Genomic DNA, 24,895 nt, shown 5'->3' with positions numbered 1-24,895 from the left:
TTAAAAATATTTTTCCCAGACCTCAAAAGTGGTCTCCTGATGTGGTTAAAGCATTATTGTGGACTCAGAACATCCAATTTGATTTTTATTCTATAACATTTGAGAGTGAAAACTCGGAAAAACCCAAAACCTGGAAATAATTTAACAGACTTTGGGGAAAAAATCTAAATGATTTTATAGGGCCGGTCATGCCAAATAGTGTCCACACGCCAAAATGTGTCCACCTCTGCGTCACAATGGGATTTGGTTAGCAAAGTTTTTTTTTTTATAACTAACCCGTCCGTTGCTAGGGCCGTTGCCAAATTCTGCCCGGGCTACATAACAAAAATAATTACCATAAAAATAAATCGATAGTGTTCGTTGCTATGCTGTTCTGATTGTTCTGAGGTGCATGAAGAGAGAGGAGCATGCAGTCAAAAGTCAGAGGAAAACTCGATTGAAGTTACAGGTTATTTACGAGATCTTTTAGCACTAAAGGGATACTTTGGGATTTTAGCAATGATACTTGCCTTCGGAAAGTATTCAGACCCCTTGACTTTTTCCACATTTTGTTAGGTTACAGACTTATTCTAAAATTGACTAAATTGATTTTTTCCCTCATCAATCTACACACAATACCCCATAATGACAAAGCAAAAACAGTTTGAAATCTTTGCTATTTTTATTGAAAAAAAATCCTGAAATATCACATTTACATAAGTATTCAGACCCTTTACTCAGTACTTTGTTGAAGAACCTTTAGCAGCGATTACAGCCTCGAGTCTTCTTGGGTATGGCACTATAAGCTTGGCACACCTGTATTTGGGGAGTTTCTCCCATTCTTCTCTGCAGATCCACTCAAGCTCTGACAGATTGTATGGGGAGCGTCGCTGCACAGCCATTTTCAGGTCTCTCCAGTGATATTCGATTGGGTTCAAGTCCGGGCTCTGGCTGTGCCACTGAAGGACATTCAGAGACTTGTCCCGAAGCCACTCCTGCGTTGTCTTGGCTGTGTGCTTAGGTTCGTTGTCCTGTTGGAAGGTGAACCTTCGCCCCAGTATGAGGTCCTGAGCGCTCTGGAACAGGTTTTCATCAATGATCTCTGTGTACTTTGCTCCGTTCACCTTTCCCTCAATCCTGACTAGTATCTCAGTCCCTCGCGCTGAAAAACAACCCCACAGCATGATGCCACCACCATGCTTCACCCTAAGGATGGTATTAGCCAGATGATGAGTGGTTTCTGGTTTCTTCCAGACGTGACGCCTGGCATTCAGGCCAAAAAGTTCAATCTTGGTTTCATCAGACCAGAGAATCTTGTTTGAGTCCTTTAGGTGCCTTTTGGCTAACTCCAAGCAGGCTGTCATGTGCCTTTTATTGAGAAGTGGCTTCCGTCTGGCCACTTTACCATAAAGGCCTGATTGGTGGTGCTGCAGAGATGGTTGTCCTTCTGGAAGGTTCTCCCATCTCTGTCAGAGTGACTGTTGGGTTCTTGGTCACCTCCCTAACCAAGGTCATTTTCCCCCGATTGCTCAGTTTGGCAAGGCGACCAGCTCTATGAAGAGTCTTGGTGGTTCCAAACTTCTTCCATTTAAGAATGGAGGCCACTGTGTTCTTGGGGACATTCAATGCTGCAGACATTTTTTGGTATCTTTCCCCAGATCTGTGCCTCTACACAATCCTGTCTAGGAGCTCTACGGACAATTCCTTCGACTCATGGCTTGATTTTTGCTCTGACATACACTATCAACTGTGGGACCTTACACAGACAGGTGTGCACCTTTCCAAATCATGTCCAATCAATTTAATTTACCACAGGTGGACTCCAATCCAGTTGTAGAAACATTTCAAGGATGATCAATGAAACAGGATGCACCGGAGCACAATTTCGAGTATCATAGCAAAGGGTCTGAATACTTATGTAAATAAGGTATGTGTTTTTTTATTTGTAATACATTTGCAAACATTTCTAAAAACATTTCTAAAAAGTCTGATTAGGATTAATAATATCTGACAATAACCTTTTAATTATATTTTGCGTCACAACACTGAAGTTTAAGGGGCCTCCAATTTTGTTTTATTGACTGGATCTTTATATTTACCACCTGGATCCTGTTTCAGTAATAGTGAAATCAGACCTTGTTGAGTATCTGATAATCTACAATTTTTACAGGAGTGGTTAAAACATGCAAATAACGGTTATCAGAGTACATCCACAAAGGTTTGATATACCTCAACTAGCATGCCATCCAGCCCTGGAGTTTTCCCGGACTTAAATGCTTTAATTGCATCAAGAAGTTCCTCCTCTGTAATTTGCCATCACATGAGTCTTTCTGTACAGCTGTTCATTTTACATTATTAATAGAAAAAACAATCCTTACAATTAACTTTGGTTAGTGGAAATGGAGGAAACAAACAAAAACATTTGCTTAAAGTACTTTGCTTCCTCATTCAAACTATTGTTTGGTGAATGATGGGTGACTCCGTCATTTGTAACAAATTTCATTTCTATGTTGAAGATATAAAAAATAATTTGGTGTATTTTTCCCCATATTCAGTCCAGTTCACTTTATTTTTCCTCTAACTTATTCTGTGCCTCTATGGAACAGTTTTTATTGCTATCCAAGGACATTCGCTAGTTTATTTGTGCATATTTGTTTATGCTCTGATTACACGCAAGTGTCTAAATCAGCAGTTTACACATGATGACTTCAGCTTTGTGAAAAACCTTACTTGGCAAAATATAGCTAGCTAGCTTTCCTTGCTTGTAGGTTAGCTACCTAGCCAACGTTTGCTCTCATCAGACTGGTATAACGTTACGTTAGCTAGCTACTTAGCTAATCAAAACAAAACCACATTCATTGGCTAGCTACCTTTTTTGCCTGTTCGTTAGCTAGCTACAGAGGCTAACTGCTGGATTTCTTACAAGCAAGCTAGTGTTAGCTAGTTAGCTACCTAGCCAATCAAAATATCTGTTTGCATTTATAGATTAACCTCAGTTTGAATACCACATAGCTAGCCATATACAGTAGCGTAGGTTTGTTCGCATACATTTCTTATGACTGGCAGCATGGTGCAAGTAGCTGTGTTGTTGCTGAACAAGAGATCCCAAAATCAATTGCTAACAACCCTTTTTTTTGAAATCCGGTATGTGGTTCTCGGTAACAGACGGACGGCTCATGACAAGAGGCGGGGAGTGTGTGGTGTACCTCCAATCAGTTGCGAATTTTCATCGAGATTGGTCTCATATTGGCTTACATATGAAAATAAAATAAATAAATAAAATGGTTGGGAGATTTGAATTTAACACTGAGCTTCAACCAATGCCTATAATATACTTTGATTATAGTAAAAATATAAAAGTTAATGTAAAATAGCATAGTGCTATTAGATCTAGCCTAGGCTACTTGTAAATGTTCTTCAACATGAACTAGTCATAAGCTGCTACTGAACTAGAATTGGGATCATTTGCTTACATCTTTTGACCTGAGAACTACAACAAAAATGATTAAAATCGTTGTGGGAAATGAGTGTTGAATTGCATTCTAAATATTGTAGTTTGGTTTGCTAGATGACTAATGTTAGAAAAACTGGCTAGCTACTTCAGTGCAAATGAAGTTTTTGCTGTTATTTAAAGAAAAACCTGGGAAATTGTTTATGGTTAAACTTCCTGTACGTTTTCCCTCAAACTTGTTGCTGCAAGCAAGAGTGGATGGTTTCAGCGGAAAGACTGACTTGTGGGCAAAAAAAATTGACATTGTGATTAAATGCGCTAAAAAAAATTAATGGTGGTAAAAAAAATTCAAGTGACCTATAATTAACACATTCACTTTAACAGTCCTAGTTATAACAATGTTTTATGAAGGGAACTAAGAGGCTACTTCCTATGACACACATGCACTTAGGTGAGGAGAATTATCAGTTAGGAACACACTAGCAGCACTACGTAAATACTGACCTTAGGGTCAAAGTCTCCCTCGTCATCATCATCATCATCACCATCCTGCTCCTAAAACACAAGAGACAGAGAGTAAATAAAGAATTATCCTTAGCATGTTTAATTTCACAAAAATGTTTAACAAATAAAGATATTAATATCCAATCCTCTCCTTACCTCTTCATCTCCCTCCTCCAGCTCTTCCTCCTCAAACTGCACAGACAAGAGGACAACTGAGTGTTCGTTCCACATTCTGTTACAGCTCCCAATTTCAAATACACACCACATACAAAGTTGTGGAATTGGAAACCTCTTTATCAATGTACTTATCTGACAAACTCAATAGTTACGCTCATGTTATAAAATGTATTAGCTGAATGCCTAACTTAATGTGTGAGTGTTTGACACGTACACTTTCGTCGTCCTCCAGTGCCTCTCCAGTGAAGTAGAGCACAGCTCGGGGGACTATCCTCTCGCGGAAGAAATGGCCAATCTCAAAGTCTGTGGCTAGGGTGAACTCTGAGTCCTCGTCCTGGGGAGACAACACAGTTGTTTTTTTTTTTTTTAACTGGACGTCATGGGCCGTTTTCCTAGACACAGCCCAGACCAGGGCCAGTATTCATAAAATGTACTCAGAGTAGGAGTGCTGATCTAGGATCCATTTTCCCTTTCAGATTAATTAATGGAAAGGGGAACCTGATCCTAGATCAGCAACCCTACTCCAAGATACTTTGTAAATACAGCCCCTGGACTAAAAAGCATTCTGAATGGAAAACCATTGAAATCGCTTTTTTAGTCCAGGATTAGGCTTCTGTCCAAGTAACTGGCCTCTATCCATATTTCCATTAAATGTAGAAACTGATAAATGTAATATTAAATTGTGCATTTGGGTTTGAAATGCAGACAATATATTACTCACCATCTCTCCATCAGGTGACACTGGAAGAGAAAGGAAATTATTATTACCTGTGAGTATTTCACTTTCTGATTCAAAAAGTTTCCATTTAGCAAACAAACGTTTTACACAGCCAATTCTTTAGAAAAAAATCTTTAAAAAGGGCAGGCCGATATAGATCAATCACTCAACAACGATCAAATGACATTCACGCTTCTGATAACGTCTATACTGCACCTCCATAAAATTACAGCGGCATCACCCAGGTGCTCTTTGACCTCGGTTGCCACAGCAGTCACTCCCTGGTGACCGACAGAGCACCGCTGTCACTGACAAAACATCAAAGAGTTTTCAAAGGAAGGTGGAAATGTCCCTGCTTTCTTTATCTTGTTCTGAGAATGTGTTGGGAAATCACACCATTGCCAGCCAGGGCAATGAGTGACTCAACATCAATATCATGAGTTTTAATTAAATAACCTAGGAGTCTTCATCTTTACCCAATAATGTTGATCTCAATCTAAACTGAAGAAAAATATAAATGCAACATGTAGGTCCCATGTTTCATGAAATAAAAGATCCCCAAAATGTTCCACACGCACAAAAAAGCTTATTTCTCTAAAATGTTGTGCACAAATTTGTCTACATCCCTGTTTGTGAGCATTTCTCCTTTGCCAAGATAATCCATCCACCTGGTGTAGCATATCAAGAAGCTGATTAAATAACATGATGATTAATAATAACAATATTAATAATAATAATATGCCATTTAGCAGACGCTTTTATCCAAAGCGACTTACAGTCATGCGTGCATACATTTTTGTGTATGGGTGGTCCCGGGGATCGAACCCACTACCTTGGCGTTACAAGCGCCGTGCTCTACCAGCTGAGCACCTTGTGGGGACAATAAAAGGCCTGTCTAAAATGTGCAGTTTTGTCAAAACACAATACCACAGAAGTCTCAAGTTTTGAGGGAGCATGCAATTGGTATGTTGACTGCAGGAATGTCCACCAGAGCTATTGCAAGAGAATGGACTGTTCATTTCTCTACCATAATCTGCCTCCAACATAATTTTAGAGAATATGGCCTAACAACCGCAGACAGCGTGTATGGTGTCATGGGGGCGAGCGGTTTGCTGATGTCAACGTTGTGAACAGAGTGCCCCATGGTGGCGGTGGGGTTATGGTATGTGCAGGCATAAGCTATGGACAATGAACACAATTGCATTTTATCGATGGCAATTTGAATGCACAGAAATATTGTGACGTTATCCCGAGGCCCATTTATTTTAATGTATTCTGTGACCAACAGATGCATATCTGTATTCCCAGTCATCTGAAATCCATAGATGAGGGCCTAATTCATTTATTTAATTTGACTGATTTCCTCATATGAACTGTAACTCAGTAAAATCTTGGAAACTGTTACATGTTGCTTTTATATTTTTGTTTAGTATAATTAAATGTATTTTATTCTAAGGATACTGTATGTTACAAAATCTCAAACGATCACCAACGGTCATGTGGGCAATTCCATACATCCACAAACCCATGGAAAACAGCCCAAGAATGTCACAACCACTACTTGTACAAGCACAGTATACATACACTAAACATAATTATATAATTTCTAAGATTTTACTGAGTTACAGTTCATAAGGAAAATCAGTCAGTTGAAATAAATAAATTAGGCCCTAATCTATGGATTTCACAACTGGCAATACAGATACGCACAGATATCTTAAGAAAAAGGTAGGGGTGTTGATCAGAAAACCAAATCAGTATCTGGTGTGACCACCATTTGCCTCATGCAGCATGACATCTCCTTCGCATAGAGTTGATCAGGCTGTTGATTGTGGCTTGTGGAATGTTGTCCCACTCCTCTTCAATGGCTGTGCGAAGTTGCTGGATATTGGCGGGAACTGGAACACGCTGTCGTACGCGTCGATACAGAGCATCTCAAACATGCTCAATGGGTGACATGTCTGGTGAGTATGCAGGCCATGGAAGAACTGGGACATTTTCAGCTTCCAGGAATTGTGTACCTTGCGACATGGGGCTGTGTATTATCATGCTTAAACATGAGGTGATGGCGGCGGATGAATGACACGACAATGGGCCCCAGGATCTCGTCACAGTATCTCTGTACATTCAAATTGCCATCGATAAAATGCAGTTGTGTTCGCAGCTTATGCCTGCCCATACCAAAACCCCACCGACACGATGGGGCACTCTGTTCACAATGTTGACATCAGCAAACCGCCCACACAACGCCATCTGCTCAGTACATTTGAAACCGGGATTAATCCGTGAAGAGCACACTTCTCCAGCGTGCCAGTGGCCATCGAAGGTGAGCATTTGCCCACTGAGGTCGGTTACGACGCCAAACTGCAGTCGGGTCAGAAATGATTTGGTTGTGCAAACCCACAGTTTCATCGGCTGTCTGGGTGGCTGGTCTCAGATTATCCCACAGGTGAAGAAGCCGGATCTAGAGGTCCAGGGCTGGCGTGGTTACACCTGGCCTGCGTTTTTGAGGCGGGTTGGACATAGTGCCAAATCCTCTAAAACGACGTTGGAGGCGGCTTATGGTAGAGAAATTAACATTAAATTATCTGGGAACAGCTCTGGTGGACATTCCTACAGTCAGCATGCCAATTGCACGCTCCCTCAAAACTTGAAACATCTGTGGCATTATGTTGTGACAAAACTGCACATTTTAGAGTGGCCTTTCATTGTCCCCAGCACAAGGTGCACCTGTGTAATGATAATGTTTAATCAGCTTCTTGGATGTGCCACACCTGTCAGGTGGATGGATTATCTTAGCAATGGAGAAATGCTCACTAACAGGGATGTAAACAAATTTGTGCACAACATTTGAGAGAAATAGCTTTTTGTCTTTATATTTTTTCAGTATACATACACTACCGGTCAAAGGTTTTAGAACACGTACTCATTCAAGGGTTTTTCTTTATTTTTACTATTTTCTACATTGTAGAATAATAGTGAAGACATCAAAACTATGAAATAACACATACAGTGGGGGGAAAAAAGTATTTAGTCAGCCACCAATTTTGCAAGTTCTCCCACTTAAAAAGATGAGAGAGGCCTGTAATTTTCATCATAGGTACACGTCAACTATGACAGACAAAATGAGAAAAAAATATCCAGAAAATCACATTGTAGGATTTTTAATGAATTTATTTGCAAATTATGGTGGAAAATAAGTATTTGGTCAATAATAAACATTTCTCAATACTTTGTTATATACCCTTGGTTGGCAATGACACAGGTCAAACATTTTCTGTAAGTCTTCACAAGGTTTTCACACACTGTTGCTGGTATTTTGGCCCATTCCTCCATGCAGATCTCCTCTAGAGCAGTGATGTTTTGGGGCTGTCGCTGGGCAACACGGACTTTCAACTCCCTCCAAAGATTTTCTATGGGGTTGAGATCTGGAGACTGGCTAGGCCACTCCAGGACCATGAAATGCTTCTTACGAAGCCACTCCTTCGTTGCCCGGGCGGTAAGTTTGGGATCATTGTCATGCTGAAAGACCCAGCCACGTTTCATCTTCAATGCCCTTGCTGATGGAAGGTTGTTTTCACTCAAAATCTCACGATACATGGCCCCATTCATTCTTTCCTTTACACGGATCAGTCGTCCTGGTCCCTTTGCAGAAAAACAGCCCCAAAGCATGATGTTTCCACCCCAATGCTTCACAGTAGGTATGGCATTCTTTGTCCTCCAAACACGACGAGTTGAGTTTTTACCAAAAAGTTATATTTTGGTTTCATCTGACCATATGACATTCTCCCAATCCTCTTCTGGATCATCCAAATGCACTCTAGCAAACTTCAGACGGGCCTGGACATGTACTGGCTTAAGCAAGGGGACACGTCTGGCACTGCAGGATTTGAGTTCCTGGCGGCGTAGTGTGTTACTGATGGTAGGCTTTGTTACTTTGGTCCCAGCTCTCTGCAGGTCATTCACTAGGTCCCCCCGTGTGGTTCTGGGATTTTTGCTCACCGTTCTTGTGATCATTTTGACCCCACGGGGTGAGATCTTGCGTGGAGCCCCTGATCGAGGGAGATTATCAGTGGTCTTGTATGTCTTCCATTTCCTAATAATTGCTCCCACAGTTGATTTCTTCAAACCAAGCTGCTTACCTATTGCAGATTCAGTCTTCCCAGCCTGGTGCAGGTCTACAATTTTGTTTCTGGTGTCCTTAGACAGCTCTTTGGTCTTGGCCATAGTGGAGTTTGGAGTGTGACTGTTTGAGGTTGTGGACAGGTGTCTTTTATACTGATAACAAGTTCAAACAGGTGCCATTAATACAGGTAACGAGTGGAGGACAGAGGAGCCTCTTAAAGAAGAAGTTACAGGTCTGTGAGAGCCAGAAATCTTGCTTGTTTGTAGGTGACCAAATACTTATTTTCCACCATAATTTGCAAATAAATTCATAAAAAATCCTACAATGTGATTTTCTGGATAATTTTTTCTCAATTTGTCTGTCATAGTTGACGTGTACCTCTCTCATCTTTTTAAGTGGGAGAACTTGCACAATTGGTGGCTGACTAAATACTTTTTTTCCTCACTGTATGGAATCATGTAGTAACCAAAAAAGTGTTAAACAAATCAAAATATATTTTATATTTGAGATTCTTCAAATAGCCACCCTTTGCCTTGATGACAGCTTTGGCACTCTTGGCATTCTCTCAACCAGCATCACCTGGAATGCTTTTCCAACAGTCTTGAAGGAGTTCCCATAAATATGCTGAGCACTTGTTGCCTGCTTTTCCTTCACTCTGCGGTCCGACTCACCCCAAACCATCTCAATTTGGTTGTGGTCCGCTGTAGCTCAATTGGTAGAGCATGGCGCTTGTAATGTCAGGCGCTTGTAATGTCAGGGTAGTGGATTCGATCCCCGGGACCACCCATACGTAAAAATGTATGCACACATGACTAAGTCGCTTTGGATAAAAGGGTCTTCTAAATGGCATATTATATATTATAGGTCGGGGGATTGTGGAGGCCAGGACATCTGACGCAGCACTCCATCACTCTCCTCCTTGGTAAAATAGCACTTACACAGCATGGAGGTGTGCTGGGTCATTGTCCTGTTGAAAAAACAAATGATAGTCCCACTAAGCCCAAACTAGATGGGATAAAAACAAATGATAGTCCCACTAAGCCCAAACTAGATGGGATGGCGTATCGCTGCAGAATGTTCTAGGCACTCTCCTATTCTCTTTATACACCAAGTCACTTGGCTCTGTCATATCCTCACATGGTCTCTCCTATCATTGCTACACAGACGACAATTAATTTTCTCCTTTCCCCCTTCTGATAACCAGGTGGTGAATCGCATCTCTGCATGTCTGGCAGACATATCAGTATGGATGTCGGATCACCACCTCAAGCTGAACCTCGGCAAGACGGAGCTGCTCTTCCTCCCGGGGAACGACTGCCCGCTCCATGATCTCGCCATCACGGTTGACAACTCCATTGTGTCCTCCTCCCAGAGTGCAAAGAACCTTGGCGTGACCCTGGACAACACCCTGTCGTTCTCCGCTAACATCAAAGCGGTGACCCGATCCTGCAGGTTCATGCTCTACAAAATTCGCAGAGTACGACCCTACCTTACACAGAAAGCGGCACATGCCAATAAACCCATACAACTTATCCAGAACGCTGCAGCCCGTCTGGTGTTCAACCTTCCCAAGTTCTCATATGTCACCCCGCTTCTCCGCACACTCCACTGGCTTCCAGTTGAGGCTCGCATCTACTACAAGACCATGGTGCTTGCCTACGGAGCTGTGAGGGGAACGGCAACTCCTTACCTTCAGGCTCTGATCAGACCCTACACCCAAACAAGGGCACTACATTCATCCACCTCTGGCCTGCTAGCTCCCCTACCTCTACGGAAGCATAGTTCCAGCTCAGCCCAGTCAAAGCTATTCACTGCTCTGGCACACCAATGGTGGAACAAGCTCCCCCACGACGCCAGGACAGTGGAGTCACTGACCACCTTCCGGAGACACTTGAAATCCTACCTCTTTAAGGAATATCTGGAATAGTATAAAGTAATCCTTCTTCCCCCACCCTCCATCAACAAAAAAAGTGGTTGTCCCACTGGCTATCATAAGTTGAATGCACCAATTTGTAAGTCGCTCTGGATAAGAGCGTCTGCTAAATGATGTAAATGTAATGTAAATGAATGCTGTGGTAGCCATGCTGGTTAAGTGTGCCTTAAATTCTAAATAAATCACAGACAGTGTCACCAGCAAAGCACCCCCACACCATAACACCGCCTTCTCCATGCTTTACGGTGGGAAATACACATGCAGAGATCATCCGTTCACCCAAAACGCATCTCACAATGACACGGCGGTTAGAACCAAAAATCTCAAATTTGGACTCCAGACCAAAGGTCACATTTCCACCGGTCTAATGTCCATTGCTTGTGTTTCTTGGCCCAAGCAAGTCTCTTCTTATTATTGGTGTCCTTTAGTAGTGGTTTCTTTGCAGAAATTTGACCATGAAGGCCTGATTCACACAGTTGGTAGAACATGGCGTTTGCAACGCCAGGGTTGTTTGTTCGATTCCCACAGGGGGCCAGTATGAAAAAATGTATGCACTCACTAAGTGTAAGTCGCTCTGGATAAGAGCGTCTGCTAAATGACTAAAATGTAAAAATGTAATGAGTCTGTTACTTGAACTCTGTGAAGCATTTATTTGGGCTGCAATTTCTGAGGCTGGTAACTCTAATGAACTTATCCTCTGCGGCAGAGGTAACTCTGGGTCTTTAATTCCTGTGGCGGTCATCATGAGAGCCAGTTTCATCATAGCGCTTGATGGTTTTTGCAACTGCACTTGAAGAAACTTTCAAAGTACTTGAAATGTTCCATATTGACTGACATTCATGTCTTAAAGTGATGGACTGTTGTTTCTCTTTGCTTATTTGAGCTGTTCTTGCCATAATATGGACTTGGTCTTTTACCAAATAGGGCTATCTTCTGTATACAACACAACTGATTGGCTCATACGCATTAAGGAAAGAAATTCCACAAATTAACTTTTAAGAAGGCACACCTGTTAATAGAAATGCATTCCAAGTGACTACCTCATGAAGCTGGTTGAGAGAATGCCAAGAGTGTGCAAAGCTGTCATCAAGGCAAAGGGTGGCTATTTGAAGAATCTCAAATATACAATATATTTTGATTTATTTAACACTTTTGGTTACAACATGATTCCATATGTGTTATTTCATAGTTTGGATGTCTTCACTATTATTCTACAATGTAGAAAATAGTAAAAATAAAGAAAAAGCCTTGAATGAGTAGGTGTTCTAAAACTTTTGACCGGTAGTGTACATATATATGATTCACTTCTCACACGCTTGTGCAACACACACACACACACACAATCTTTCAAACAGACAACACTAACGCATAAGTCTAAACTTTCTTTAACAGTAACACATGGGTGGGTGTGCGCACGCACACACATTCCCACAGTGGTACCAGGCAGGCAGGGCTGCATTCCAGGGAATCTGCTATGGAGGGAAAGTCAGACGAGTCAAGGTTAAGGTTAGCCCTTAACCAGCATTCTCCCCATTTCCCACTCACATAGCCTGAGAGACAACACTGATTGCAGGAAGGAGACAGGAGAGGGGGATGGAATGGAATTAACTTTCTTCACGGGAAGATAAAAATAGAGGACAGAAGATAAGGTAGAGACTTAAGAATGAAGTTTAACAAAAGAGGATGGGATAGAGGAAAGATAGTGGGATTTATATGTCAAGCCATTTTGGCTACACTGAATTTAACTAAATGTAGGCTTACATTGAAGGGTGGGAAGTGAGTCAGAGGGGCTGTGAGGGTGAGGTGTACAATTTCTTTATTTTTCTTTACAAAGAATAACTATTGTGTGCATGTTAGACGATAAACAGCTGATTCACACAGACTTGACTACACAGGCCCCACCCTGAGGGCACACACCTGAGCTACAGTATTAATATCTACCAATCACATGCCTAGAATATGCCAAAGAGGTATCAGGAGTTTGAAGGTGAGGGTTCAGGATTGGTGCAGGCAGGCATGTTTGAAAGGAAGGGCTAACTAATAGATAGAACATGTGAGTCAAGAGCTCAAATAAAACGTGCATTGTTACCCATTCAGATTACCCAAGATATGCAAATCACCTTGTGACAGTGATATAGACCCACTAGTTACGGCACCCTTACATGGTCCTACCAACTTTTGTTTTACACTCAATTCTGTATGTGTGTCGGTTCCATTCTTCGCCAAAAACTCTAAACTGAAGGGGTGTGTGTGAGAAGTAAATGAGCTGTAGGTAAGTAAACAAATCAAAATCTTGGGTCGCACAAGCACACACAGTTTAGAGTTGTTCTTGTCTTGGCGAAGAATGGAAAGCTCACATCTTTGACGTAACCTAAGCTTTGAAGTCCAACGTATGTGGGATAGAAGTCTGATTCTAGTCCACAACAGAGACTGTGCCTACACAGACCAGGCTGTGAATAACACATCTATCCATGAATAGACTGTCATTGTGTGAGAGGCAATGTGAGCACTGGGAGCAGCTCCAGTCCTGTATATCTCTAAGTATGGACGAATTCCAGACGCAGATTTAGGCCTACTTTATAAAGCACTTTTCATTACTACAAAGAGCATCTTAAAGTCACTTTAAAACCAAAATCACCTCTAGGAATATTTAAAATGCCTAAAGAGGTGCTTGCCGTCTTAGTAACCAAGATATGATATATTGAAGTATGTACAGAATGAGTATCTGGGGGAAAGCCGTTCCACTGCCAGGACCAGGGTGCGGAGGGCAGGAGTAAGAGTCTACCGTCACCTGCTGGTTGTGTTGAATAACTGCAGAGAAAGTACTGTATGCTACACATGGCCTGAAGTATGAAAAATGTATGCACTCACTAAATGTAAGTCGCTGTGGATAAGAGCGTCTGCTAAATGACTAAAATGTAAGTCAATCTTGCTTTCTGCATGCATGGTTACCTTTAATGGGTACCCATGCACCTTACATCTTACTGATGCATGGATATCTTTGTGATATTTGTGTGAGTCTCATTTTTAGGAGAGGCCTTCAAATCTTCTTTCAAAAGTGTGTTTTTCCCATGATTGCATTAAGAAATCTTGTGCAATGACTGGGTTTATCAGAATGCATGTTTCTCTCCCTGTGGCACTCAACTTGAAAGTGCCTCGAGAGGAATATTATGTTCTTGGCATTGAATGAGACAAGCTGATCAATTGAATAAACTGATTTTGCTGTCCGTTACCTGTCTTGTTGGCTGAGGAAAGCTCAGTATCTTCAAAGTGCGCCGGCAGAAATATTTATTTGGCGTGGTGGCAACAATTTAGCAGCAGCACAGCGCCACTTCCAAATGAATATAGCGGAAACACAGAAGGTACAGCTAGATTAGCTTGAAATGGGGACCATTCCTTGACAGAGGCCTGACAGTTCAATTTGTGAAGATTGGAACATTTGGCAATGTAAAACGCATTTTTCTGATTTTTTTCGCATACCCACTAGAGACCTCGCGTGTACCCACAGTTAGGCGAAACAAAGCTGTAAGTGAAGACTGCACAGAAAAACTTTTTGGCAAAATTGCAACATTTTAGGTTTGGGCCATATCCAACGTCACAGAGTGGACCCTCCATATTTTCAAGTATTGTGGTTGCATCATGTTATGGGTATGATTGTTGTCACCGCAAGGACCTTGGGAGTTTGTCTGAATCAAAATAAATATGAAATGTGCAAAGCTCAGATAATACCCTTAGAGTAGGGATGGGTAACTACCGTCCCCTCTTTTGAAGGCCCTAGAATCAATCACCCTCCCATATGACCAAAAGTATGTGGACACCTGCTCGTCATTCCAAAATCATGGGCATTAATATGGAGTTGGTCCCACCTTTGGTACTATAACAGCCTCCACTCTTCTGGGAAGGATTTCCACTAGATGTTGTAATATTGCTGCGGGACTTGCTTCCATTCAGCCACAAGAGCATTAGTGGGGTCGGGTACTAACGCTGGGCGATTAGGCCTGGCTCGCCAAATCATCCCAAAGGTGTTCGATGGGGTTGAGGTCAGGGCTCTGTGCTGGCCAGTCAAGTTCTTCCACACCGATCTCAACAAACCATTTCTGTATGGCCTTGCTTTATGTACAGGGTCATTGTCATGCTGAAACTATTGCCACAAAGTCGGAAGCACAGAATCGTCTAGAATGTCATTGTATGCATTAGCATACTTCACTGGAACTAACAGGCCTAGCCCGAACCATGAAAAACAGCCCCAGACCATTATCCCTCCTCCACCAAACTTTACAGTTGGCACTATACATTGGGGCAAGTAGCGTTCTCTTGGCATCCGCCAAACCCAGATTCGTCTGTCGGACTGCCAGATGGTAAAGCGTGAACACTCACTCCAGAGAACGTGTTTCCCACTGCTCCAGAGTCCAATGGCAGCGAGCTTTACATCACTCCAGCCGACACTTGGCATTGCGCATGGTGATCTTAGGCTTGTGTGCGGCTGCTCGGCCATGGAAACCCATCTCATGAAGCTCTCAACGAACAGTAATTGTGCTGACGTTGCTTCCAGAGGCAGTTTGGAACTCTGTAGTGAGTGTTGCAACCGAGGACAGACGATTTTTACGCGCTACGCGATTCAGCACTCGGCGGTCCCGTTCTGTGAGCTTGTGTAGCCTACCACTTCGCGGCTGAGCCGTTGTTGCTACTAGACGTTCCTACTTGACAATAACAGCACTTAAAGTTGACCGGGGCAGCTCAACCAGGGCAGAGATTTGCCGAACTGACTTGTTGGAAAGGCGGCATCCTATGACGGTGCCACGTTGAAAGTCACTGAGCTCTTCAGTAAGGCCATTCTACTGCCAATGTTTGTCTAAGGAGATTGCATGGCTGTGTGCTCGATTTCATACACCTGTCAGCAACGGGTGTGGCTGAAATAGCCGAACCCACTAATTTGAAGGACTGTCCACATACATGTGTGTGTATGTATATACTAGGCATTCAGAACCCTTTACTTTTTCCACATTTTGTTACATTAAAGCCTTATTCTAAAATTAATTAAATAGTCCCCCCCCCCTCGTCAATCTACACACACACACCCCCCACACTGACAAAGCAAAAACAGGTTTTTAACTTAAATATCACAAATACATAAGTATTCAGACTCTTTACGCAGTACTTTGTTGAAGCACCTTTGGCAGCATTTACAGCCTTGAGTCTTCTTGGGCATGACTCCACAAGCTTGGCACACCTGTTTTTGGGGAGTTTCTCACATTCAAATCCGGGCTCTGGCTGGGCCACTCAAGGACATTCGGAGACTTGTCCCGAAGCCACTCCCGCATTGTCTTGGCTGTGTGCTTAGCCTGATCAACTCTATGCGAAGGAGATGTTGCGCTGCATGAGGAAAATGGTGGCCACACCAGATCCTGACTGTTTTTCTGATCCACGCCCCTACTTTTTTTTAAAGGTATCTGTATTCCCAGTGATGTGGAATCCATAGATTAGGGCCTAATGCATTTATAAATGTATATGAACTGTAACTCAGTAAAATCTTTAAAATAGTTGCATGTTGCGTTTATATTTTTGTTAAGTGTATTTATTTATTCATTGTTTTATTCAGTTGGGATCTCAACTCACTGTTGCGAGTTAGAATAGTAGAAGTTAGTCTAGCTGTCATATTTAAAACTGCAAACATTCCTCTCCGCCCCATGGAAAAATGAGTAGAATTGCATGAAATTAGTTATACAATTCCAAAATCTCTCCACTCCATGGCAAAATGCGTAGAATGGCAGCAAAATTGCTTTAAAGCAGAAAAGTTCTCTACACCGCATGGCAAAATGTGTAGAATTGCACGAAATTAATTCTACAATGTTGGTGGCGGCAGCGGCGCAACTGCGGCCCCTCTGTGAGATTTGTTTGTGGCCCCCACCCCATCAAAAGTTGCCAATCCCTGCCTTAGAGGAAAACCTACCTCTGTTACATTTTTCAGGGCGATATTTACACTAATTATAAGGTCAAAGACACACCAGAATGGATTTCCACAAAGTGTTGAGTGTTTATTAGTCTCAGCTAGGGCTGTTACGGTGACCACATTTCTGCCACATCGGCAGTTACGGGTCATGACCGCAGTCAAATTCCACGTGACCTTTGAGTCAAAATCCTAGTTGCATGCATCATAGGTCTATATGTTTTGGTAAGGTTTGTATCACAACTGAAGTGGCCAAATAACTAAGCGTAGCCTAAAGGCCTATGACCCCTAGAACAGTGTTGGAGAGCCCATAGCCTAGTGAAACATGAGTTTTTATAAGCCCAGTCATTGCGCAATCTTGTGTATAAACACAGTTTTGAATGGCCCCTATTTAAAAGAGGATCCCAGCTTTCTCATGCTGCTATATTTATTGCTAAATGTTTCAAATTAAGCACATTAATCTGCTTTACAACCAGTGTAGCCTACCTGGCATATTAAAAACGTAGCCGCGGGAAGTGCTTCCTCCATTTGCTATTCGCGTGCAGATTACATGTTTTTTGTTGTGGGCCATTCTAAATAAAAAATAATTCCACACATATATTAGTCGGCTGTATGTAAAGACCAGATTAAATTGAGCATAGTCTGATGTGAGAATATTGTGACTTTGCTTTTATCATTAGTCGCATCATGCAGCCTTAGAATGTATTAGAAATCAAAACATATGGTTTGTATCACAACTAAAGTTGCATAAGTAACTAAACTAAGCATATAGGAGGACCATTTTCAAATTATCACTTTGTTAACCGCTCAACACAGAATAGCTGCATGTGCGCACTCCCTCGGAAATCGTTTGGGAAGAATATACTTTCTATTTTATTCAGCTATGACCAATTGTATTCTTCCGACTATAAAATATAAAATAATGCCACGGGAATTATAAGTAAATCTTATCTGCTAAATGAACTAGTGTAACCCACAGCCATATGGCATAGCCAAATTGGGGCCTAACAGACTCAGAATATGCTATTCTGTTCTTCCGAAATAGGCTACATTTAATTAATATCATAATGTTTCTTTAGACCTGCCTAAAATAATGGTGTAGGCTAAATTAAATGGATTTATACTTTTTTTAATGTACAGTGAGGGAAAAAAGTATTTGAATCCCTGCTGATTTTGTACATTTGCCCACTGACAAAGACATGATCAGTCTATCATTTCAATGGTAGGTTTATTTGAACAGTGAGAGACAGAATAACATCAAAAAAATCCAGAAAAACGCATGTCAAAAATGTTATAAATTGATTTGCATTTTAATGAGGGAAATAAGTATTTGACCCCTCTGCAAAACATGACTTAGTACTTGGTGGCAAAACCCTTGTTGGCAATCACAGAGGTCAGATGTTTCTTGTAGTTGGCCACCAGGTTTGCACACATCTCAGGAGGGATTTTGTTCCACTCCTCTTTGCAGATCTTCTCCAAGTCATTAAGGTTTCGAGGCTGACGTTTGGCAACTCGAACCTTCAGCTCCCTCCACAGATTTTCTATGGGATTAAGGTCTGGAGACTGGCTAGGCCACTCCAGGACCTTAATGTGCTTCTTCTTGAGCCACTCCTTTGTTGCCTTGGCCGTGTGTTTTGGGTCATTGTCATGCTGGAATACCCATCCACGACCCATTTTCAATGCCCTGGCTGAGGGAAGGAGGTTCTCACCCAAGATTTGACGGTACATGGCCCCGTCCATCTTCCCTTTGATGCGGTGAAGTTGTCCTGTCCCCTTAGCAAAAAAACACCCCCAATGCATAATGTTTCCACCTCCATGTTTGACGGTGGGGATAGTGTTCTTGGGGTCATAGGCAGCATTCCTCCTCCTCCAAACACGGAGAGTTGAGTTGATGCCAAAGAGCTTGATTTTGGTCTCATCTGACCACAACACTTTCACCCAGTTCTCCTCTGAATCATTCAGATGTTTATTGGCAAACTTCAGACGGCCCTGTATATGTGCTTCGCATCACTGCAGACATATCAGTGTGGATGACGGATAACCACCTCAAGCTGAACCTCGGCAAGACAGAGCTGCTCTTCCTCCCGGGGAAGGACTGCCCGTTCCATGATCGCGCCTTCACGGTTGACAACTCTGTTGTGTCCTCCTCCCAGAGTGCGAAGAGCCTTGGCGTGACCCTGGACAACACCCTGTCGTTCTCCGCTAACATCAAGGCGGTGACCCGATCCTGTAGGTTCATGCTCTACAACATTCGGAGAGTACGACCCTGCCTTACACAGGAAGCGGCACAGGTCCTAATCCAGGCACTTGTCATCTACCGTCTGGATTACTGCAACTCGCTGTTGGCTGGGCTCCCTGCCTGTGCCATTAAACCCCTACAACTCATCCAGAATGCCGCAGCCCGTCTGGTGTTCAACCTTCCCAAGTTCTCTCACGTCACCCCGCTCCTCCGCACACTCCACTGGCTTCCAGTTGAAGCTTGCATCTGCTACAAGACCATGGTGCTTGCCTACGGAGCTGTGAGGGGAACGGCACCTCCGTACCTTCAGGCTCTGATCAGTCCCTACACCCAAACGAGGGCATTGCGTTCATCCACCTCTGGCCTGCTGGCCCCCCTACCTCTGCGGAAGCACAGTTCCCGCTCAGCCCAGTCAAAACTGTTCGCTGCTCTGGCACCCCAATGGTGGAACAAGCAGTTCTTTTGTGTTTCTTCCTTTTGTGAATAATCGCACCAACTGTTGTCATCTGCTCACCAAGCTGCTTGGCGATGGTCTTGTAGCCCATTCCAGCCTTGTTTAGGTCTACAATCTTGTCCCTGACATCCTTGGAGAGCTCTTTGGTCTTGGCCATGGTGGAGAGTTTGGAATCTGATTGATTGCTTCTGTGGACAGGTGTCTTTTATACAGGTAACAAGCTGAGATTAGGAGCACTCCCTTTAAGAGTGTGCTCCTAATCTCAGCTCGTTACCTGTATAAAAGACACCTGGGAGCCAGAAATCTTTGATTGAGAGGGGTTCAAATACTTATTTCCCTCATTAAAATGCAAATCAATTTATAACATTTTTGACATGCGTTTTTCTGGATTTTTTTGTTGTTATTCTGTCTCTCACTGTTCAAATAAACCTACCATTAAAATTATAGACTGATCCTTTCTTTGTCAGTGGGCAAACGTTCAAAATCAGCAGGGGATCAAATACTTTTTTCCCTCACTGTAGATGTTCCAAAGGCCTGCATCAGTGGTTTGTAAGCTATGCGTGGAAGCCCAGAGATGCCAAACGTGTTTATGTTAATTAACGGTTAACTACCATTATTTGCATGACAGTTACCGGCTGCCAAAATTTCATGAACACCACTGCCCTAGTCTCAGCCCTGACTTAAATCTGCTTGAAAACCAGAGACAATACTCGGACATTGCGGTTCATCAATCAGAGCTGTGGACTCGAGTCACATGACTTGGACATGAGTACTACTCGACTTAGCAAAAATAAAAATAAACATTATGACTTGGGACTTAACTTGGACTTGAGCTGTAACACTCGAGAGACTTGGATTTCCCAAAAGAGCAGCACCACCTTCTTCTCCTGTCAAATTCTGTCATTACACAGTAAACATGCAATTCCGTTGCTCTAAGCGGAGAATCACATTGAGTTATATGGGAAATGACCGTTCAATTTGGTTCTGCCTAGTGCCGGCAGGTGCGGAAAGGGGGAAAATAGAGCACTGTCCTATATTTTCAATGCTTGTCGCTTGAAAATATGCGCTCTGAGCAAGAGTTTACGTGAATGTTGATTCTCAGCCAACCACAGACCTCAACGCGCATGTAGTGGCCGGGAGGAAAAAAGAACACTTCATTCTAATTGGAGATTTCATAATGTCAGTCAAACTGTAGCTGAACTATCAACACCAGCTGTACATTGTACTAGTAGGCTAGTGTAAGGAAAATATAAAATATTACTTGCATATTTTAATGGCATTGAAATTGGTATAAAACACTTAACTATTGACTTGAGGACTCTAAACCCAAAATTAGGGACGTGTGATTTGACCTGAGCTCTGGAACTTGACTTGAGACTTGCCTATTATTACTTGGGACTTAACACAATACTTGAAGGTTAAGACTTGCTAAATTGTGACTTGATCCCATCTCTGCCATCTCTGCCATCAATGCTCTTCAACCAACTTGAATGAGCTTGAGCAATTTTGCCAAAAACAATAGATAGATTGGGCCCCAAGAGTTGTGCAAAGTTGGTGGAAACGTATTCAAAATGATTCACAGTTGGTAATTGCTGCCAAAGGTGCTTCTACCAAGGGGTGCGAAGACCTACGCATCAATAAATCTTTTCAAAAACGTCTATACATTTTTTTTCACTTTGAAAGTGTGTAGTAGGTTGTGTAGATCAGTTGGGAAAAATCCCAATTTAATCCATTGTTAGATTTAAATTGAAGGGAGCCAAATGTGACAACTGTGCAAAGGGTGTAAAGACTTGTGTTTGTGGTGTGTTCTCACATTTGATGGGGTTGAAGAAGTTGAAGAAGGAGTCGTTGGGGACCTGCTTGGTGACTGTGCGGACGGTGCCACGGCCTTTGTGCTTCTGCTTCTTCTTAATGGTCTTCACCGTCACATCCTTCCCCTTGTGCCAGTCTATCTGACAACTAGAGGGGAGGGCAGGGAGAGAAAGAAGAGAGAAATTATACAATTCAATTTTATGTGCAGACTGACATGACGAGTAAAACTTTGAGGGCCGGTTTCTGCATAGTCCTGGAATAAAAAGCATGGTCAATGGTGCATCTCCATTGAAATAGCTTTTCAGTCCAGGACTGAGCTTAAACCCCTAGAGTCAATGTCCGCACCCCCGCGGATATCACATTAGCATAATAATTTAAAAAAACATAAAAACCTGTCAGTTTAAGCAGGACAATTCCATATAGCTTAGTAGAACCCCCCTCTCCCCTGGCTTAGACAGGACTGTTATGGGTTAATCTGTGTCCGGGAAACCGTCCCTTAGAGGGTTATGGTTTATTATTGTCACAATACCATGATACACCATTTTCCATGGCAAAAAAATTAACACAAAACACTATGGTCTTTTAAACAGAGACTCAGCGATATGAGATGTAACAGATGAGCAATGCATTCACAGAGTAGATGCGCATGTGCACAGGTGCCCTTAAATAGCTACAACTTGATAGCTGCGGGAGAAGTTAAACCTCGCGCTTCAATTAGTTGTTGCGGAAATTGACCCGGTATTGCCGTTCACTACCTTTAAGAACCTGTTTCATGTAAAATATGTTCTATAGCTTGGAATATAAAGACATTTGACTCTCGGTGGAGACATGACTATTTGTTTACCACTTTAGGACTGCTTTCCTGAGGAAATGTTTGTTTCATGTTTTATTTCCTTGCGATGAGTATTGAGATGGAGTATCGTGATAATCTCCTAATGTCGTTGACCCTCACCCTTCACAGTCGATAATTTCTGGGCCCTCAAATGAGAAGGGGTCGGTGGCGTCAGGCTCCGACTTCATCTTGTAGACTTTAGTGAGCACAGCATTGTTGAAGAAACCATTGGGCTCAAAGTGGAACTCTAGTGTGAAACTCTGTCAAGGGGGAACAATAGAAGGCCAAATGACTTAATTACCCAGCAAACAACTTCCCAACCACCATTGTGTTCCACGTACAGACAGTGAGAGTTATTTGATCAGCTATTTGATCAGTTTCTTGTACAAAATAAAAACATGGATGAATTCATTCAATGAATAAAGGGATGTGATCTGAAAAAACAAGTCAGAAGACCAGGAACTCAATTATCGATTTCAATTTTCTATGTCCAGACACAGATGAAGGATTCAATGATCCAGGGAAAAAAAATGGATCCCAGATATCTCAGACTCAGTTGGATTGTAATACCTACCATAGGTTGTCCAGGCTCAGAGAACTTGACTTGGATATCCTGCAGGTGCTTCAGGATGGGCTCATCGTGTTCCTGATGGGATAGAAACAGTTTCAATGCAGTACTCCACTCCAATGTGTTTACATTGTAGCATATCACTCAAATGCAGCATATCACTCACCACTCTGCTATGTGTGTGCGCCCGTTAGGAGAGAAATCACACACTGACTAGGCCCCACATGTAAGTAAGACTGTGTCTACCTGCAGCATGTCACTAAGCATGTCCACGCTCTTGAAGATGGTGAGCCAGAACTCGGGTACGCCTTTGGGGTCTTCCTCTGGGGCGGCATCCTCTTTCTTCTCCTCAACAGCAGCCTTAGTCTTCAGCTCCTCCTACAGGCAGACAATTGTTACTACACTGGGTTACTACACTTTGATTTCTCATGTATTCCCCATCTGTGCATTTCCTATGCAGTTGTCAGTTACCAACAGTGGTCCTGGAGAGCTATACTGGATGTGCATCATTTTGTTCAAGTGCAGCAAATTTTAGGGGTGGATGGTAGGCCCATTACTTGCCCTGGATGGTCGAGCTGTCTGGCTGGTGTTGGTGAGCAAGCAGAGGCAGGAAGCAGAATATCCAGTGCAAGTTTTTTATTTTAAGGCTCTTGGAGTAGGTGCAGGTATTTACAAAATATACAAATCATCCAACAAGATGCTGGACCAGGCTCAAAGTAAATAATAAACGGATTTAAAAAACTAATATAAAGATTGAAGATCAGTCTGACTAGCCCCAGGGCTCCGAACAACCCAAACTAACCCCTGCAAAGACAGGTGGCCATCTTCTCTCCCATAAAGCTCTACACCTGAGCATTTATAACCAAGCAGAGAACAGGTGACAGGAAACATTTGTAATTGAATGCACTGTCAAACTAAGCCAATAAACACTTAGCAAAGTAAACAACTCTACAATAACAGTTTAGATACTATAACCTGTACGATACAGAAACATATAAAATACTTTTAAAGAGCTGGACTAGAGCAGAAACTTTTCCCCAATTAGCAATGGAGTGTCCCTTCTTAATGAGCAGGCTATGGTCACCTGCATGCTTGGTGGCCATGCCCCTCCACATGCTACAAGACAGATCTCACACACACAAACATTTGTATGTACTGCTTTAGACTGGCAAATAGTACTGCTTTAGACTAGCAACATAACTAATAAACTTTATCCGATTTACTTCTCATATCTTCTGTAATTCATTTTAAAATGTTTAGAAATGATTTAGACTAGATCAAACACAGGTAACACTCAACCAAAATGAATATTTGGTAAGGTGACCAAGCAATTATAGCACCATGTATACATTGAAATGGGACTAGTGAGGAAGCAGAGTTTCAAGGTTCAATCTGAACTGAGCTGTGACTGACTACAAGGCGTTTGAGAGGCATGATGAATTTGAGCTAATCAGTTCTACTTACCGCTAGCTCTTCCTCCTCCTCTCTGTCGCTGTGCCACTTACAGTCCTCGTCTGTGGGTTCCACTGTGGCTGTCACCACGTCTCGTCTCTTTGGGCAGAACGCACACATACACGCACACAAAAACAACACTGGGTGACTGGCAAGAAACATAAGCATACAGTGCCTTGCAAAAGTATTCATCCCCCTTGACGTCTTTCCTATTTTGTTGCATTACAACCTGTAATTTAAATGGATTTTATTTGGATTTCATGTAATGGACATACACAAAATAGTCAAAATTGGTGAAGTGAAATGAAAAAAATTACGGAAAAGTGGTGCGTGCATATGTATTCACCCCCTTTGCTATGAAGCCCCTAAATAAGATCTGGTGCAACCAATTACCTTCAGAAGTCACATAATTAGTTAAATAAAGTCCAGCTGTGTGCAATCTAAGTGTCACATGATCTCAGTATATATACACACTACCGTTCAAAAGTTTGGGGTCACTTAGAAATGTCCTTGTTTTCAAAGAAAGGCAATTTTTTTACCCATTAAAATAACATCAAATTGATCAGAAATACAGTGTAGACATTGTTAATGTTGTAAATGGCTATTGTAGCTGGAAACGGCTGATTTTTTATGGAATATCTACATATGCATACAGAGGCCCATTATCAGCAACCATCAGTCCTGTGTTCCAATGGCACGTTGT

At 42.3% G+C, this 24,895-nt stretch overlaps 1 protein-coding gene across 7 annotated transcripts in view; it reads right to left on the bottom strand.

Moving 5' to 3' along the window:
• Window positions 1–24,895, bottom strand: part of nap1l4a (nucleosome assembly protein 1-like 4a) — a 52,940-nt gene that overhangs the window by 5,983 nt on the left and 22,062 nt on the right. For all 7 annotated transcript variants that reach the window (XM_084168317.1, XM_084168315.1, XM_084168318.1 and 4 more), the window contains exons 5-13: window positions 24,205–24,291; window positions 22,987–23,118; window positions 22,747–22,818; window positions 22,293–22,432; window positions 21,342–21,487; window positions 4,833–4,852; window positions 4,326–4,445; window positions 4,091–4,126; window positions 3,935–3,985 (exon numbers count right to left, since the gene is read on the bottom strand). In XM_084168317.1, coding sequence (XP_084024443.1) covers window positions 3,935–3,985; window positions 4,091–4,126; window positions 4,326–4,445; window positions 4,833–4,852; window positions 21,342–21,487; window positions 22,293–22,432; window positions 22,747–22,818; window positions 22,987–23,118; window positions 24,205–24,291 — 804 coding nt within the window. The remainder of the gene's footprint in view (window positions 1–3,934; window positions 3,986–4,090; window positions 4,127–4,325; window positions 4,446–4,832; window positions 4,853–21,341; window positions 21,488–22,292; window positions 22,433–22,746; window positions 22,819–22,986; window positions 23,119–24,204; window positions 24,292–24,895) is intronic.

Source organism: Coregonus lavaretus, assembly GCF_964263955.1.
Source record: "Coregonus lavaretus genome assembly, chromosome: 9".
Taxonomy (NCBI): domain Eukaryota; kingdom Metazoa; phylum Chordata; class Actinopteri; order Salmoniformes; family Salmonidae; genus Coregonus; species Coregonus lavaretus.
The sequence above is the reverse complement of the archived record's forward strand: the minus strand, read 5'-3'. Positions and strand labels throughout refer to the sequence as shown.